General features: G+C 40.1%; 1 protein-coding gene across 4 annotated transcripts in view; it reads left to right on the plus strand.

Annotated features, from left to right (window-relative positions):
- Positions 1 to 18,678, plus strand: part of SPOCK3 (SPARC (osteonectin), cwcv and kazal like domains proteoglycan 3) — a gene marked incomplete at both ends in the record, with an annotated part of 376,097 nt that overhangs the window by 343,600 nt on the left and 13,819 nt on the right. For all 4 annotated transcript variants that reach the window (XM_082618565.1, XM_082618566.1, XM_082618567.1 and 1 more), the window contains one exon: positions 13,217 to 13,438. In XM_082618565.1, coding sequence (XP_082474691.1) covers positions 13,217 to 13,438 — 222 coding nt within the window. The remainder of the gene's footprint in view (positions 1 to 13,216; positions 13,439 to 18,678) is intronic.

Genomic DNA, 18,678 nt, shown 5'->3' on the forward strand with positions numbered 1-18,678 from the left:
GAAGTCAGGCATTCTGAAACACCAGTTCACCTACACTTGTTACCTGAAGCCGAGCTGAAGGAATTAGGGGACCACCTGAGTTTTCACCCAGAGATAGAATGAAACTTTCACCAAAGAACAAATGTGTAGAGAGCATCAGAGAAAAAATAAAAGTGGATTCAGCCTATATCCTGTAAACCACACTTGTCCTCAGAGGTCCTAGGACAGCTAGACAGCTAGGACCTATTATGAATCACCTATTATGTGATTACATAATCAGTGTACTGTTATCATACACTGTCTTATATGGTAAGACCTGTGCTTATACTTACGTAGTATGCACCTCAGAAAAGGTAGGGGGGCTGAAGACATAGGCTGTGGGCTCTGAGGGATGTTGGTTAAGACCACGTAAGTGAATGATTCCCCCCACGAGCTGGTGTGAATAAACAGAAAAAAATCAGTTGAGAAATGAGTTCTTAGAATACCAATATTTATAATTTTTGACAGCCTTTTTTTTATACTCTTTTCCATGATGGTTTATCACAGGATATTGAATATAGTTCCCCGTGCTACACAGTAGGACCTTGTTGTTTATCCATCCTGTATATACTAGTTTGCATCTGCTAACCCCAAACTCCCACTCCATCCCTCCCCCACCCGCTCCTTCCCCCTTGGCAGCCACAAATCTGTTCTCTCGCTGAGTCTGTTTCTGTTTCGTAGATACGTTCATTTGTGTCATATTTTAGATAGAATACCAATACTTAAGGAACAGATAAAGGAAGGACACTGACAAAAATGGATTAATAAATAAAAGGAGAGAATGTTGTAAAATGTCTCAAGAGTTAATCATTATCTTCTCTCACAAGGTTCGTTGTAATTTATTTTCAACCCAATGCCCAGCCTCACATCCTATAGCTATGCTCGATTGCTCAACAACACCTAAGTTACAAAATACCAAGTAACAAGTAAAATATAGTATTACTTTTTTCAGACAAACTTTGATAGAGTCTCATACCACGATAAAAAATTTTAGTTTAACTACTGAAAGCGTTTTAAGATAATGACAAATTTTACAACATAACTAAATTACAATGGCTTTACTTAAATGTTCTCTTTTAAATATCCCAAATATAAGTGAAATAAGTCAGACAGAGAAAGACAAATACCCTATGATCTCATGTGTATGAGCAATCTAAAAAAAAGAGAACTCATGGCTACAGAGAGCAGATTGGTAGTTCCCAGAGGTGGGCATGGGTGATGTGGGACCTGAGTGAAGGGGTCAAAAGGTACAAACTTCCACTTAGAAGACAAGAGGTTCTGGGGGTAAATAAGTCCTGGGATGTAATGTGCAGCATGGCAACTGCAGTTAACAACGCTATGTTGTGTATTTGAAAGTTGCTAAGAGAATATGCTGCACACTTTGGACTAAATAATACAATGTTATGTCAGCTATGTCTCAGGAACACTGGAGAGAAGAAAGGAAATGACCTGACTTCCTTCTAAATGCAGTGCCCATCCTTGTCTGCATACAAACATGGTAATTTTATCCTTTTTAATTTAATTGTTTGCATATAATATTCTTTTTATGCTGATGAAAGCCACATATTATTTTTAACATCCTAAAAATATAAGTATCCCAAATATGACATTTATTATAAGATTGAGCCCTAGGTTACTTCTGTTTCGAAAAACTATCATAAAAGTTCATGAAAGTTACCATTCTCAAGGGAGGAGAACCTTGCAAAGACCTAAGGGGAACTTTCAGGAAGTCACAGCCGTTGGAGACCTTCAGGCCACGCCATGCAGAACCACAGCCTGTGACCTGAAGCCACTCTGAGTAAACCGTACACAGCTGTGTGTTATTTCTGAATTTGTTACAAGGTACAAATAACCTTAGACTCTGAAAAACCATTTTTGAATGTTGTACCGTGTCCATTTCCTAATACATATTTCAGTTTTATAAATTTAAATTATCCCTCAGTTATTTTTTCTCTCATCTCATATTGACAGACTAGCAGATTTGATCCTTTTTGTGACAATGGGAAAGCCTTTCACACACAGATCCCCTGTCTTTGTGGTAACACTATGAGTTGTGAGCTCCTGGAAATTGGGCATCGAGCCTCTTAGGAGAAGAATGTCCCAGCTGGAACACTGGGACCACATTATAACCCAGACATACAACACAGACCCGGTCAGAGCAGTGGAGAAAAATAGGGAGCGAGCCATTTTTAGAAATACTAGAAGCAGACAGCATCACCTGCTTTTTAAATACAGTTTATGTACTTTCTGTTTATTTAGTCTCCACTGTATCACTTGTAGCATCGGGTCCCTGTGTTCTAACATCCGTTTGGAAAATGCAAAGGTTAATAATGAGTTAAATCTATTTATGAGTAATTTTTCTATATGAAGTATTACCTTCTCACTAGTTTTAAAGTTAATTACATATAAACTAAAAGGGGATCATTCATAATAATCCATAAATGTACTAATTTTGCGTGATTGTCTTTAAGATCCTGGGGTTCCTTGCACTGATTTTGACTGATTATCCTTGACTGCAGTTCTGAGGACCAGGAAGGAAGGTAGAGGTGCTGGGGCAGGGTGGGGAGGGGATCCCATTTCTGCCTGGTTTTCACTTTGAGATGCGCAGCTCCAGGAACAAAGCCCGCAGTGACCCTGGTGGTGTCGGGATTAGAAGTGGGACAAGCACCCCGCCCTGGGGAAGGGACCACATCTGTGTACCTCGTCCTGGGCTCTGTGACCAGGAGAGAGCCTGGGGGAACCAGGCAGTGGTCCAGAGCTTGGTGTCTGCTTCCCTCTGAGCAGCTGCCGTGGCGGGCAGGCCACGTGATCACTGGGCCCAGGGCTGCAGTGTGGCCCGCGATGGGGCAACACAAGGCCCTACAGCACGTGCAGAGCACAAGGGAACATGCAGTCCCTGCTCCTAGCTGGGAGGTTCACTTTCTCCCCAGGTGGGGAAAGGGTGGCCTGACTTTCACTTGTGTCCAACGCAGCAGTCCATGGAAGAGAGTCCCAAAGTCATCATTTACCTGAAGTAAAAGTCAGTCCTAAGTGGGCAGCCTAAGACTATAAAACTTATAGGAGAAAACATAAGCACAAACACATGTCACCTTTGGTCAGCAGAGGTTTCTTAGACACGATGCATAAAAGGAAAAAGCGATGCCAAACTTCATCAACGTTAAAAATGTTTGATTTTTGAAAGCTACTGATTAAACAGTGAAAAGACAAGCCACAAAGTGGGACAAAATATTGGCAAATACATACCTGATACAGGACTTGCATCTAGAAAATATAAATAACACTCATTTCTCAATAGTGGTGAAACAAACAACCCAACTAAAAGTGGGCGAACATCTGTACACATCACCAAAGAAGGGATATGATGTAATTAACACATGAAAAGAATCTGGACGTCCATCAACATTAGGGAGATGCTAAACTTTTGTTCACAGTGAGATGCCTCTTACATCCTTATGGGAATGGCTCCAAATGAATAGCAGTGCTAGGTGAGGCCTGGGTAACTGTGTCTCTCGTCCGCTGGTGGTGGGAATGCAAAGTGGTGCAGCCACTCTGAAGAACGGTTGGGTAGTGTCTTCTAAAAGGAACATAAACGTACCATATGACCCAGAAATCCCATCTCAAGATATTTATCCTTGAGAAATTACAACATACACTCACATAAAAACATATATGTGAATGTTTATAGCAACTTTATTTATAATTACAAAACTGGCCAGACCCAAATGTCCTTGCCTGGTGAGTAGATGAAGAAATGGTTGTTCGCCCCTGTGAGGAAATTAGACTTGCATTGCTGGTGGGACCATATCTGTCCTGGAATGAAGGTTGGCTCTGCACCCACATAACAAAGCCTTACAGCTGCCTTCAGAGCCAGACTGACGTGCAGGTTTTTAACTTCATGCCGGAAGTAAGTATAACACGTAGAGGTATTCCACAAGACCCAGCCACCGATAACTTAAAATTCACAATGTGCAGCATCCGATTGAGATCTACCAAGTATGCCATGAAGCATAAAAATATGGTCCACAACTTGGAGAAAGTGAAATCCAGAAAATATACCCAGAAATAACAGTGATGGTGGGATGAGTATACAAGGACCTGAAACAACTATTGTAAATATTATTAATATGCACAGTTATATAAAGGTAAACAGGGACAGCAGTTGCAAGAAGGGATATATGAAGAAAACACCCACATAGCATGTCTGGGGAAGCTGGCAGTAAATGAAATGAAGAATGGGCTGGGTGAGGTAAAAGCACATTGGACACTGCAGAAGAAAAAGTCCATGTACCTGAAGAGAGACGATAGAAACTACGCAAAGTAAAGCACATAGGAAAAAAGAAAGAAACAAAAGCCTGTGTCTTAGTGAACTCTGGGGCCATATCAGATGCATTACCTGTGAGTAACAGTACTGGGGGTGTGAGGTTTAGAAAGTTATATGAAGAAATAATGGCTAAAATTTTCTGAACTTGATGAATATTTTAAACCCACAGATACAAGTACAACAAACATCAAGAAACAGAAACAAAGAAAAACGAACCAAAGCATACCCTAATTCACATGCCAAAAGTCAGCATTAAGAAGAGCCTCTTAAAAGCAGCTGGAAGGAAAATAAAGGGGGGAGGACACATTTTGTTCAGAGGAACAAAGATCAGGACATCGGCAAGCTTTTCCCCAGAGAACTTGAGGCCAGAACACAGTGGAACATTTCTAATGTGCTAAAAGAAAAGAAAAAAAACTACCATCCCTGGCAAAGAAAGCTAATATCAAGACATTTTAAACAATCCGAAGTTGAGAGATTTCAAGAAATGTTACAGGAATTTCTAGAAGGTAGTGATGCCACGTGGAAGTCTCTATCTACACAGAGGACTATCGGGGCCCAGAAATGTGACATGGTGAGAAATAATAGCATTTGGTCCCTGCCCAGGTTTCCTGACACAGAGCCTCTGTTACCCTAATTTCCTGAGTAGTAGAGGTGCTGGGGGCATATCTTGTTCTAATATCTGGTCTTTGACCCCAGTTCCTGACACAGGGTTCCTAAAACCCTTGTTATTTCCTGCGTGATGAGGGTGATAGGAGCTTCTTCCACAGAGCTCCCGAATCCCCTGGATCTGCTGGGTGAACGGAGCATCTTCTATGGAAGGGGGCGACTCTGGGGCTCCTGTATGGCCTCAGGTTGGGGGGCGGTCCGCAGAAAGACCAAGCCCCGGCTACGAGGGAGGAGCTTTCAGCCCCCCTCCGTCCTCTGGGGAGGAGATGGAGTTAATAGTCATTCATGCCTCCGTGATGGAGTCTCCATAAAATCCCCAATCACGGGGTCCAGAGAGCTTCTGGGCTGGTGGGTGCATCCCCGTGCTGAGAGGGTGACACACGCCAGCCCCGTGGGGCACAAGCTCCGGCCCGGGACCCTTCCAGAACTCGCCCTGGGTACCGCTTCATCGGGCTGTCTATTGCTATCTTTTATAATTGCCTTTATAATGAACTGGCAAACGTAGGTAATGTTTCCCCAGAGTTCTGTGCCGTTCTAATAAGTTACAGAACCTGAGGAGTGTTGTGGGAACCCCCGTCTGCAGCCCAGTCGACCCAAGTCCCCACCTCTCGCAGCTGGTATGTGGGGTGGGCGCCATCTTGTGGAGCTGAGCCCATAGGCTCTGGGGTCTGAGGACAGAGGTAAGGACTGAACTGAGCTGCAGGACCCTCACTGCTGTCCACAGAAAATAGAGTACCGCTGGGTGCAAAACCCACACACTTGGTGTCAGAGTGTTATGCATAGAAAACAAAGTTTCCTTTAAAAGGGTTTCTTTTCTCATTTTTAATCACTTGAAAAGCTATTAAGTTGTTTAGAGCAAACATTGTAACAGCGCATGGGGTTTATAACATGTAGAATTAAAATGGATGAATTGCAGAAAGTGTGGAGGAATTGGGGTCTAAGTACACTCTGGTAAGTTCCTTACAGCAGATGTCAAGGCTGTGACATCTTTTGAAGGTAGACATGATAGCCAGTGACGTATACTGTAAACCCTGGGCAAGCACCAAACAATAAAATAAATATAGTGAATAAACTACGTTAGTTTTCTACTGCTGATGTAGCATTACCTCAAAACTTAGTAGTTTAGGAGCACAGGTTCATTGTTTCACAGCTCTGTAGGTCCGAGGTCTAACGTAGGTCTCACCACACTGAGATCGAGGTGTCGGAGGCTCCAGGAGAGGATCCATTTCCCTGGTCGGTGGATGGTGGTCAGAATTTGGCTCCCGCGGCTGTAGGACCAGAGCCCCCTTTCTTTTGTGTTGTGCTCAGTTCCTAGGGACCACCCGTATTCCTGGGCTCACAGCCTCCTTCCTCCGTCTTTAAAGGCTTTTTTTTCCTGTGTCATTTCTGTCTGACTACAGCTGGGAAAAGTTCTTCACTTTTAAGGGTTTATGTGATTAGGTTGGGTCAATGCAGATAATCCATGATGAGCTCCCAATTTTAAAGTCAACTGATTAGGAACTTTAATTCCACCCATACTCATAACTCCCTTTTGGATGTGGTATCACATAGATCCACGTGGATATCTTTGAGGGACCACGGTTTTGCCGGCCACATAAACCGATAGTGGAGATTAAGTGGGAATCATAAAAAATAAAAGCAACATGTTTAATAAAAAACAAGACAGGAAAAGAGAGGAAAAGACAAATAATAGAGGGGACAAATCAAATAATAACAAGATGGAAGTTTTAAATACAACCATTTTGATAATATTAAATGCATGTGGCCTTAACACTTCAGTAAAAAGGCCGAGATTGTCAGACTTGGAAAAAGTGTGAGACTCATTGCCATGCTGTCTCTCAGAGACCCATTTTAAATATAAAATTCAAATTAGTTGAAAGTAAAATAGTGGAAATACTAATCATAAGAAAGCTGGAGTGGTTATGTTTCTATGAGGCAAAGTAGACTTTAGAAATTGGGTGAAAGCAAAAGTTTTTATTTTGGTGACGCAAGTCAGATTTCTGGCTGGACCTAGAGTTCTTTTCTGTATGTATATATACACATATATAGTATTTGTACTGTATTATATATAATAAATATACAGTAGCATATCCGAGAATGCTCAAAGTCACCACATAGTATCTGTGGCTCCAAAAGTTTAAAATGTTTTCCGAATTAATTTTATTTTATATTTGTAGCATCAACAGAATCATACTGAATAGTATATATTTATTGATAATTTAGACTATCAGAATAATTTTATTTCTAGTCCTTTTCTGTTACTTATCATTCCAGTGACCCTTGTAACACAACTTTGTGTATAAATATATCATTCAAATAACATAAACTCACTGTATTTTTATCTCCATAGTAACATAGAGATTCATACTTTAAAAATCCCCAAATTGTCTCAATGTGGACATTACAGCCTTGATACATTAAATAACTTAACCACAACAAGGTAGTGGCAGAACTCAGGCCAGTGACCTGAATCCAAATCTGATTCCCTGACATTCTCCACCTAAGACATCACATGTCATCAAATTGATCATTCACCAGGCATGTAATCTATAAGAAGTCTGTTTCTTTGTAACATAAAGGATAAACTCTTGGTCCTGTTGTGTCTAAGGTTTGTTAAGTATCTATGCATGTCATATTTTCAGAAATATTCTTTCATGTTGCTATCTGATTTGTAGAAAAGCTCTCCTCAAAGTAGAGCTACAAAAACCACTGAATGGTTAAGACCACTTTCCTTTCACCCTATACTGAGAAAAATAACAACGCATTAAAACTGACAAGGATGTTGACTGGCACGTCATAAAAGCTGGGCAGAGATCATTTTAAAACATATTTTAAAGATTGATGATCGTTCAAAAGAAGCTCAAGTGAAGATGTGATACAAACAATCCACAAAAATCTCTCACGAGGGCTGTGATGGTTACTTCCTGCTGGTCTCCCAGCTTCCAGCCCAGTTCCCATCTAATCCTGTGCAGAGGCTGTTTTCCTTCTATTGGGTTGGCCAAAAGTTTCGTTCGGTTTTCTCCGTAAGATGGCTCTAGTAGCACTTAGTTGTCTTTAACTTCATTTGAAACAATTTTGTTAGTTTGTATGTGACAGCTGTCATATCAACGTGCGTTTAAAAAAAGACATCAAAATTTGTGTGTTTTTGTGTAGCCATTTTAATATTGAAGACAGAAGGGGAAAAAAGCAACATTTTCGGCATATTATGCTTTATTATTTCAAGAAAGGTAAAGATGAAACTGAAATGCACAAAAAAGATTTTTGCAATATATGGAGAAGGTGCTGTGACTGATCAAATGTGTCAAAAGTGGTTTGCGAAATTTCATGCTGGAGATTTCTCACTGGACGATGCTCCATGGTCAGGCAGACCAGTTGAAGTTGATAGCGATGAAATCGAGACATTGAGAACAATCAGCGTTATACCACGCAGGAGACAGCTGACATACTCAAAATATCTAAATCAAGTGTTGAAAATCATTTGCACCAGCTTGGTTATGGGAATTGCTTTGACATTTGGGTTCCACCTAAGTTAAGTGAAAAAAAACTTTTTGACTGTATTTCTGCATGCATGTGATTCTCTACTGAAACGTAATGAAAACGTTGCATGTTTAAAACCAGTTGTGACAGGCAATGAAAAATGGATACTGTACAACAATGTGGAACAGAAGAGATCACGGGGCAAGTGAAATGAAGCACCACCAACCACACCAAAGGCCGGTCTTCATCCAAAGAAGGTGATGTGTGTATACGGTGGGATTGGAAGGGAGTCCTCTATTATGAGCTCCTTCCAGAAAACCAAATGAATAATTCCAACAATTACCGCTCCCAATGAGACCAGCTGAAAGCAGCACTCAACAAAAAGCGTCCAGAATTAGTCAACAGAAAATGCATAATCTTCCATCAGGATAATACAAGACCACATGTTTTTTGATAACCAGGCAGAAGCTGTTATAGCTCCGCTGGGAAGTTCTGATTCATCTGCCGCGTTCACCAGACATTGCACCTTCGGATTTCCATTTATTTCAGTCTTTACAAAATTCTCTTAGTGGAGAAAATTTCAATTCCCTGGAAGACTGTAAAAGGCACCTGGAACAGTTCTTTACTCAAAAAGATAAAAAGTTTGGGGAAGATGGAATTATCCAGTTGCCTGGAAAATGGCAGAAAGTAATGGAACAAAAAGGTGAATACGTTGTTCCATAAAGTTCTCGGTGAAAATGAAAACCTTTTATTTTTACGTGAGAAACCGAAGGCACTTTTTGGCCACCCAATAAAATCAAGTCCGATCCCGTCAGCACTGCAGCCTCACTGTGCTGAGGACAGGGCACGCTTGCTCTGTGGTCTCTGCGCTGGTCCTCCATCACTCCTCCCAACAGGGAGCTCTCTTGTTCCTCCCCAGCCGCTGGCTTCTGCTCACCTCGTCTGGGGTCCCCTGTATCCCATCCACCTCAGCATCCCAGCACCCAGAGTGAGCCTCCAGGCTCGGCTTGACCCAGAGCCCTCCCTGCCGCTCTACTGGAGCTGCCTTTCCCACTTTGGCAGCAACAGGACTCATCAAAATGCAGATAAGCAAGCCTTCCCCCGGGGGTCAGACACTCCCTGTCCTCGCAGACTCTGGTGCATTTACGGCATGCTCTTGCAGCCCCCTGTGCAGAGCTCTGGAAGGCTCACCAGATGACCCCTCCCTTCAGAAGTAGGTGGGGGGATGGGATACACTCACGTCACTAACTCCCAGTGCCCTTCTCTCCTCTTCCAAGACCTTTTGTTCATAAAGGCAGGTAAGTTTCCTTCTCTTTTTAAATTAACTTTTATTGGAGTATAGTTGCTTTACAATGCTGTGTTAGTTTCTGATGTACAGCGAAACGAATCAGCTATACGTATACATATATCCCGTCTTTTGGATTTCCTTCCCATTTAGGTCACCACAGAGCACTGAGTAGAGTTCCCTGTGCTATATAGTAGGTTCTCATTGGTTATCTATTTTATACATAGTATCAATAGTGTATATGTCTTAGTCCCCATCTCCCAATTCATCCCACCACCACCCTTTTTCCCTCGTGGTATCCATAGTTTGTTCTCTACGTCTATATCTCTATTTCTGCTTCACAAATAAGATCATCTGTACCATTTTTCTAGATTCCACACATATACGTTAATATACAACATTTGTTTTTCTCTTTCTGACTTCCATCACTCTGTATGACAGTCTCTAGGTCCATCCACATCTCTGCAGATGGCACTATTTCATTCGTTTTTATGGCTGAGTAATATTCCATTGTATATATGTGCCACATCTTCTTTATCCACTCATCTGTCGATGGACATTTAGGTTGCTTCCATGTCCCGGTTATTGTAAATAGTGCTGCTGTGAACATTGGGGTGCACGTATCTCTTCAAATTATGGTTTTCTCAGGGTATATGCCCAGTAGTGGGATTGCTGGGTCATATGGTAGTTCTATTTTTAGTTTTTTAAGGAACCTCCATACTGTTCTCCATAGTGGCTGTATCAATTTACATTCCCACCAACAGTGCAAGAGGGTTCCCTTTTCTCCACACCCTCTCCAGCAGTTACTGTTTGTAGAATTTTTGATGATCGCCATTCTGACCGGTGTGAGGTGATACGTCATTGTGGTTTCCATTTGCATTTCTCTAATAATTAGAGATGTTGAGCATCTTTTCATGTGTTTGTTGGCCATCTGTATGTCTTCTTTGGAGAAATGTCTATTTAGGTCTTCTGCCCATTTTTTGATCGGGTTGTTTCATTTTTTGATATTGAGCTGCATAAGCTGTTTGTATTTTTGGAGATTAATCCCTTGTTGGTTGCATTGTTTGCAAATATTTTCTCCCATTCTGTGGTTTGTCTTTTAATTTTGTTTATGGTTTCCTTTGCTGCATAAAAGCTTTTAAGTTTAATTAGGTCCCATTTGTTTATTTTTGTTTTTATTTTCACTACTCTAGAGGTGAGTCAAAAAAGATCTTGCTGAAGGCAGTTAAGTTTCTCCATTGCCTCCTAAAATGAGCTTGGGAAGGAAGGGTGGGGTCCAAGGCACACCAGAATCTCACACCCTGAACTCAGGTTCTTTGAATGGTTTTACAGACTTTAGTATGTCTTTTTCTGCAGGTTGCTTTCTTCATGTAATCCCTGGGCATTTGACAACATTGGGTGGTAAGAGGCAGTTTCAACCAATATCTTAAACCAGGCTGGTTTTCAAAGTAAACTCTAAGAGAATGGGGTCTTGTCTGTATGTTTGAACCCTGCATTCTCAGAACCAGGGTCAAGACCTGGAAAGTCAATAGGAATTGAGCAGTTCATGTTTGCTCTCTGTCTGTCTGCTTGTTTGGGAGAATTCTGTTTCGTTCTACAAACAATTTTACAAAGAAAAATACAAACAGTGAGAAAACCATTGAATTTCTGTCTCTCTGCTTTTATGAAAGTGTCACAATACCACTTTACCTTTGGTCCCCATTGTGAGACAGTGACGCCCAGGTAGAAAGCACTAAATATGCTCTGAATTTATTAGTAAAATAAACCCTGAAAAGGTGGTGAAATTATGAATTGCTTAAGTCCTATTTCATTTTTAATCCTAAGTATCCTTAAAATGCTAGATAGGAATTGAACAGGAAACCTTAAATATCTATATCTGCACTCATTCTTGCATCTCAAATTTTAACAGACTAAAATTATCAAGATAGTGCAGGTAACTATAAGAACATACACTTCACTACCCCTGAGAGGGGTTCCGCTCGTAAGCGGTTCAGCGGCTCCTCAGCCCCTGCTGTGGAAGGTTCAGTCTTTCTGAAGCTCGGTTTTCAGGAAGCTGTCATATCTCCAAACACACCCTCTCTTCCATACCAGTAATGCGATTATTGTTTTTTTCACTTGCAGTAGCAAATAAAACAAAAACCGGATGACAAAACCCGCGTTCAAGGTAGCTTAAACCTGATAAGAAGAGTTGAAAGTAAATTTCTCAGTTACGCTTCACACGCTGACATTGCACCTGCTGCTTTTTAGGACACCGAGCCTTCACGAGGTCAGCAGCTGACCCGAGTAACCCACACTTCGATGGTGTGTAGCTCTGACGCAGATCTGCTGCCAGTGCACCCTGCTGCCTAATTCTAGTGGTTGTGTGCTTAAAAAGTTGCCTTGTGGGAAGCAGAAGACAGAGCAGTGTGTAAATTACCTGCTGGTTATTCTTGCTCCGGATATTACTTGTGAACTATCATGGTCACCGTGGTTGTACCAAGATACAGAGCATCACTGAAGTTATTAGTTATTATGTGTTAATTATACTTTCGTTCAAAGGGCATTTTCATTTCTTTGAATAAAAAATGAATTTTATTTCTTTATGAGTAGGGTATTATTATTCAGTTATAGCTATATCCACCTAGCAAGGCATGCGTCTAGCCTATTTATTCAGAAAAAACTTGAACAACAAAAAGAATAATAAATAATAGATAATTACAGTAGTAACTGCCACTGAATGAATGACTGATTAGTACTAGATGCCTTATATTCTGGTTAGTTAAGTCTCGCAGCCATCCTGAGAGGTGTGTATTACTACCCCACTTCACTCTGAAACCAGTTACTCAAGGTGGATGTAAGCCCGACTTCTGACTGTTGAATAGGTGCCCTAAGGAACCTGATTGCAAGTTCGTGTGTGTGACGCACAGTGAGGCCAAACAAATCGAAACGTCAGATTTTGGAGCAGAGAAAAGTTTATTGCAGGGCCAAGCAAGGAGATGGGTGGCTCATGCCCCCAAACTCCCAAACTCTCAGAAGGGTTTCAGCAAAGCATTTTTAAAGGCAGCTGAGGGAGGGGCGTGGCTGGTTGTTGCGAACTTCATGGTGTCAGAATCCTTGTTCTTGCACCTGTCCACGCAGGTCACGTCACGATGATCCTGTAAACCTCCAACAAGACAAATGTTATTCTCTGTTGGGCAACTTTTTATCTCCATATGAATGGAAAAATGTTATCCCCTTAAAGGTCAGAGCGTTGAGAACTGGGCTATCCTGTCTATTTTAGGCTGTAGGCAACATGCTTAACTAGCAAAAGCAAGAGAATACAAAGGTTCATGAAAAAGAAACATCTAATGTGGAGTCAGATTTGTTCTTACAAACCCGCTGTGACACTTCTTTATTTTGCTTGCTGCCATCAGCTTGCTGCTGATGGCAACTTTCATGTTTAGCTAATATCTTTCCATCTTTGCCTTTAGGATTTGATACCAGTATTTTGCCAATTTGCAAGGATTCACTTGGCTGGATGTTTAACAGACTTGATACAAACTACGACCTGCTCCTGGACCAGTCGGAGCTTGGGAGCATTTACCTGGACAAGAACGAGCGGTGCGCGGAGGCCTTCTTCAGCTCCTGTGACACATACAAGGACAGCTCCATCTCCAACAACGAGTGGTGCTACTGCTTCCAGAGGCAACAAGGTACCGAGCCAAAGGCCATCTTGTCTGTGCAGTAAAGCCATGCACTACAGACAAGCTGATTTGTACCCTGTCCTCAATTGACAAAATAGAGACAGAGTTACACGTGCAGAAAACAAACTTTTGGCTCCCAGGGAGAAAGGGGTTGGGGGGACTTGGGAGACTGAGGTTGACATACACACACCACTATGTATAAAATAGGTAACTGATAGGGACCTGCTGTACAGCACAGGGACCTCTACTCAATACTCTGCAATGGCCTAAATGGGAAAAGAGTCCAAAAAAGAGAGGACATATGTACATGTGTATAACTGATTCACTTTGCTGTACACCTGAAACTAACACAACATTGTAAATCAACTACACTCCAAGGAAATTTTTTAAAAAATTTTTTTCAATTTAAAAAAAAAAACAGCGTGCAACACCCCATTCACTGTGAGGAATAGTTTTCCAATTAGAGTGTTTAATAAAAGAGCAAATAAGCAGCACGTTGAACAGTATAACTCACCTAGGGATGCAAAACATGCTAAATGACATGAAAAATAGTAATTAATATTTTTTATTAATGCACTTCATTATAGTTTCCATTATGAACCACCAGGAAACACAGAGATATGAGAACATAGATATTAAAAGTAATCATTTAAATTAATTTGCTATCTGCTTTGCCCATGGTGTAAAATAAATGGGTTTTTTATCACTACGCTGTGGAGTTTTAATGCTCTATTTTGTGATCTTATTAAATGGGCCAAATGAACCACAGCATTCACCATAAAGTTATTTTTACATTTTTGATTTTAAAATGACTTAGTCTTTCAAACTTTTTAGATAACTTAGCTTTATGAAAGTGTACTAGCAAAGAAACAGTGTCAATTCCCCAGGAGAGGCGAGGCAGCCTGAAGGGTTGGATGAGGCTGCTTCTTCACGGGTCCTGCTTCACTAGTAAACGGTAACACAAGGGAAAATTGAAGCTATGCTTATGTAATCAGCCAAATGATAACTAAAATTGTGTCTAAGGGAAATAGACCCAAAACATTCAAATTATGATAAAGTTTGGGGAAATTAAGAAAAAATGACATGTGTAACTTTGATGCTAATTTTGAAAAACAAATTTGGAATTAGTCTGACATGATACATCTGCTATTGTCACTGCCTTTTAAGGCCCTTGACAGCTACCAGAATGAATAAGCTACTCTAATCTGTGTTAATGATTTCCAGGTTTTCATGTGGAAGCCAGCACATTATATCAGTCATTTTACTATCACAATTACTTTTTCATATATTAGTAATAGTTCAGTGATTAGGGATGACATGCTTATGCATAAATTGATTAGCAGTGAGTCAACAGCAGGGTTTGTAGCACAGATTAAACCACTAATGTGTTTATAAACCACTTTTTTTTTTTTTTTTTTTTTTATTTTTTTGCTTTATAACAAATTTAATCAGTTATACATATACATATGTTTCCATATCCCCTCCCATTTGCGTCTCCCTCCCACCCTCCATATCCCACCCCTCCAGGCGGTCACAAGGCACCAAGCTGATCTCCCTGTGCTATGCGGCTGCTTCCCACTAGCTATCTACCTTACGTTTGGTAGTGTATATATGTCCATGCCGCTCTTTCACTTTGTCACAGCTTACCCTTCCCCCTCCCCATATCCTCAAGTCCATTCTCTAGTAGGTCTGTGTCTTTATTCCTGTCTTACCCCTAGGTTCTTCATGACACTTTTTTTTTTCTTCTTAAATTCCATATATATGTGTTAGCATACAGTATTTGTCTTTCTCTTTCTGACTTACTTCACTCTGTATGACAGACTCTAGGTCTATCCACCTCATTACAAATAGCTCAATTTCATTTCTTTTTATGGCTGAGTAATATTCCATTGTATATATGTGCCACATCTTCTTTATCCATTCATCCGATGATGGACACTTAGGTTGTTTCCATCTCCGGGCTATTGTAAATAGGGCTGCTATGAACATTTTGGTACATGTCTCTTTTTGAATTATGGTTTTCTCAGGGTATATGCCCAGTAGTGGGATTGCTGGGTCATATGGTAGTTCTATTTGTAGTTTTTTAAGGAACCTCCATACCGTTCTCCATAGCGGCTGTACCAATTCACATTCCCACCAGCAGTGCAAGAGTGTTCCCTTTTTTCCACACCCTCTCCAGCATTTATTGTTTCTAGATTTTTTGATGATGGCCATTCTGACTGGTGTGAGATGATATCTCATTGTAGTTTTGATTTGCATTTCTCTAATGAGTAAAGATGTTGAGCATCCTTTCATGTGTTTGTTGGCAGTCTGTATATCTTCTGTGGAGAAATGTCTATTTAGGTCTTCTGCCCATTTTTGGATTGGATTGTTTGTTTTTTTGTTATTGAGCTGCATGAGCTGCTTATAAATTTTGGAGATTAATCCTTTGTCAGTTGCTTCATTTGCAAATATTTTCTCCCATTCTGAGGGTTGTCTTTTGGTCTTGTTTATGGTTTCCTTTGCTGTGCAAAAGCTTTTAAGTTTCATTAGGTCCCATGTGTTTATTTTTGTCTTTATTTCCATTTCTCTAGGAGGTGGGTCAAAAAGGATCTTGCTGTGATTTATGTCATAGAGTGTTCTGCCTATGTTTTCCTCTAAGAGTTTGATAGTGTCTGGCCTTACATTTAGGTCTTTAATCCATTTTGAGCTTATTTTTGTGTATGGTGTTAGGGAGTGATCTAATCTCATACTTTTACATGTCCCTATCCAGTTTTCCCAGCACCACTTATTGAAGAGACTGTCCTTTCTCCACTGTACATTCCTGCCTCCTTTATCAAAGATAAGGTGACCATATGTCCGTGGGTTTAACTCTGGGCTTTCTATCCTGTTCCATTGATCTATCTTTCTGTTTTTGTGCCAGTACCATACTGTCTTGATTACTGTAGCTTTGTAGTATAGTCTGAAGTCAGGGAGCCTGATTCCTCCAGCTCCATTTTTCGTTCTCAAGATTGCTTTGGCTATTCGGGGTCTTTTGTGTTTCCATACAAATTGTGAAATTTTTTGTTCTAGTTCTGTGAAAAATGCCAGTGGTAGTTTGATAGGGATTGCATTGAACCTGTAGATTGCTTTGGGTAGTAGAGTCATTTTCACAATGTTGATTCTTCCAATCCAAGAACATGGTACATCTCTCCATCTATTTGTATCATCTTTAATTTCTTTCATCAGTGTCTTATAATTTTCTGCATACAGGTCTTTTGTCTCCTTAGGTAGGTTTATTCCTAGATATTTTATTCTTTTTGTTGCAATGGTAAATGGGAGTGTTTCCTTGATTTCACTTTCAGATTTTTCATCATCAGTATATAGGAATGCCAGAGATTTCTGTGCATTAATTTTGTATCCTGCAACTTTACCAAATTCATTGATTAACTCTAGTAGTTTTCTGGTAGCATCTTTAGGATTCTCTATGTATAGTATCATGTCATCTGCAAACAGTGACAGCTTTACTTCTTCTTTTCCAATTTGGATTCCTTTTATTTCCTTTTCTTCTCTGATTGCTGTGGCTAAAACTTCCAAAACTAGGTTGAATAAGAGTGGTGAAAGTGGGCAACCTTGTCTAGTTCCTGATCTTAGTGGAAATGGTTTCAGTTTTTCACCATTGAGGACGATGCTGGCTGTGGGTTTGTCATATATGGCCTTTATTATGTTGAGGAAAGTTCCCTCTATGCCTACTTTCTGCAGGGTTTTTATCATAAATGGGTGTTGAATTTTGTCGAAAGCTTTCTCTGCATCTATTGAGATGATCATATGGTTTTTCTCCTTCAATTTGTTAATATGGTGTATCACGTTGATTGATTTGCGTATATTGAAGAATCCTTGCATTCCTGGAATAAACCCCACTTGATCATGGTGTATGATCCTTTTAATGTGCTGTTGGATTCTGTTTGCTAGTATTTTGTTGAGGATTTTTGCATCTATGTTCATCAGTGATATTGGCCTGTAGTTTTCTTTCTTTGTGACATCCTTGCCTGGTTTTGGTATCAAGGTGATGGTGGCCTCGTAGAATGAGTTTGGGAGTGTTCCTCCCTCTGCTATATTTTGGAAGAGTTTCAGAAGGATAGGTGTTAGCTCTTCTCTAAATGCTTGATAGAATTCGCCTGTGAAGCCATCTGGTCCTGGGCTTTTGTTTGTTGGAAGATTTTTTATCACAGTTTCAATTTCAGTGCTTGTGATTGGTCTGTTCATATTTTCTATTTCTTCCTGATTCAGTCTTGGCAGGTTGTGCATTTCTAAGAATTTGTCCATTTCTTCCAGGTTGTCCATTTTATTGGCATAGAGTTGCTTATAGTAATCTCTCATGATCTTTTGTATTTCTGTAGTGTCAGTTGTTACTTCTCCTTTTTCATTTCTAATTCTATTGATTTGAGTCTTCTCCCTTTTTTTCTTGATGAGTCTGGCTAATGGTTTATCAATTTTGTTTATCTTCTCAAAGAACCAGCTTTTAGTTTTATTGATCTTTGCTATCGTTTCCTTCATTTCTTTTTCATTTATTTCTGATCTGATTTTTATGATTTCTTTCCTTCTGCTAACTTTGGGATGTTTTTGTTCTTCTTTCTCTAATTGCTTTAGGTGCAAGGTTAGGTTGTTTATTCGAGATGTTTCCTGTTTCTTAAGGTGGGATTGTATTGCTATAAACTTCCCTCTTAGAACTGCTTTTGCTGCATCCCATAGGTTTTGGGTCGTCGTGTCTCCATTGTCATTTGTTTCTAGGTATTTTTTAATTTCCTCTTTGATTTCTTCAGTGATCACTTCGTTATTAAGTAGTGTATTGTTTAGCCTCCATGTGTTTGTATTTTTTACAGCTCTTTTCCTGTAATTGATATCTAGTCTCATAGCATTGTGGTCGGAAAAGATACTTGATACAATTTCAATTTTCTTAAATTTACCAAGGCTTGATTTGTGACCCAAGATATGATCTATCCTGGAGAATGTTCCATGAGCACTTGAGAAAAATGTGTATTCTGTTGTTTTTGGATGGAATGTCCTATAAATATCAATTAAGTCCATCTTGTTTAATGTATCATTTAAAGCTTGTGTTTCCTTATTTATTTTCATTTTGGATGATCTGTCCATTGGTGAAAGTGGGGTGTTAAAGTCCCCTACTATGATTGTGTTACTGTCGATTTCTCCTTTTATGGCTGTTAGTATTTGCCTTATGTATTGAGGTGCTCCTATGTTTGGTGCATAAATATTTACAATTGTTATATCTT

The sequence above is a fragment of the Mesoplodon mirus genome, assembly GCF_964341445.2.
Source record: "Mesoplodon mirus genome assembly, chromosome: 1".
NCBI lineage: Eukaryota > Metazoa > Chordata > Mammalia > Artiodactyla > Ziphiidae > Mesoplodon > Mesoplodon mirus.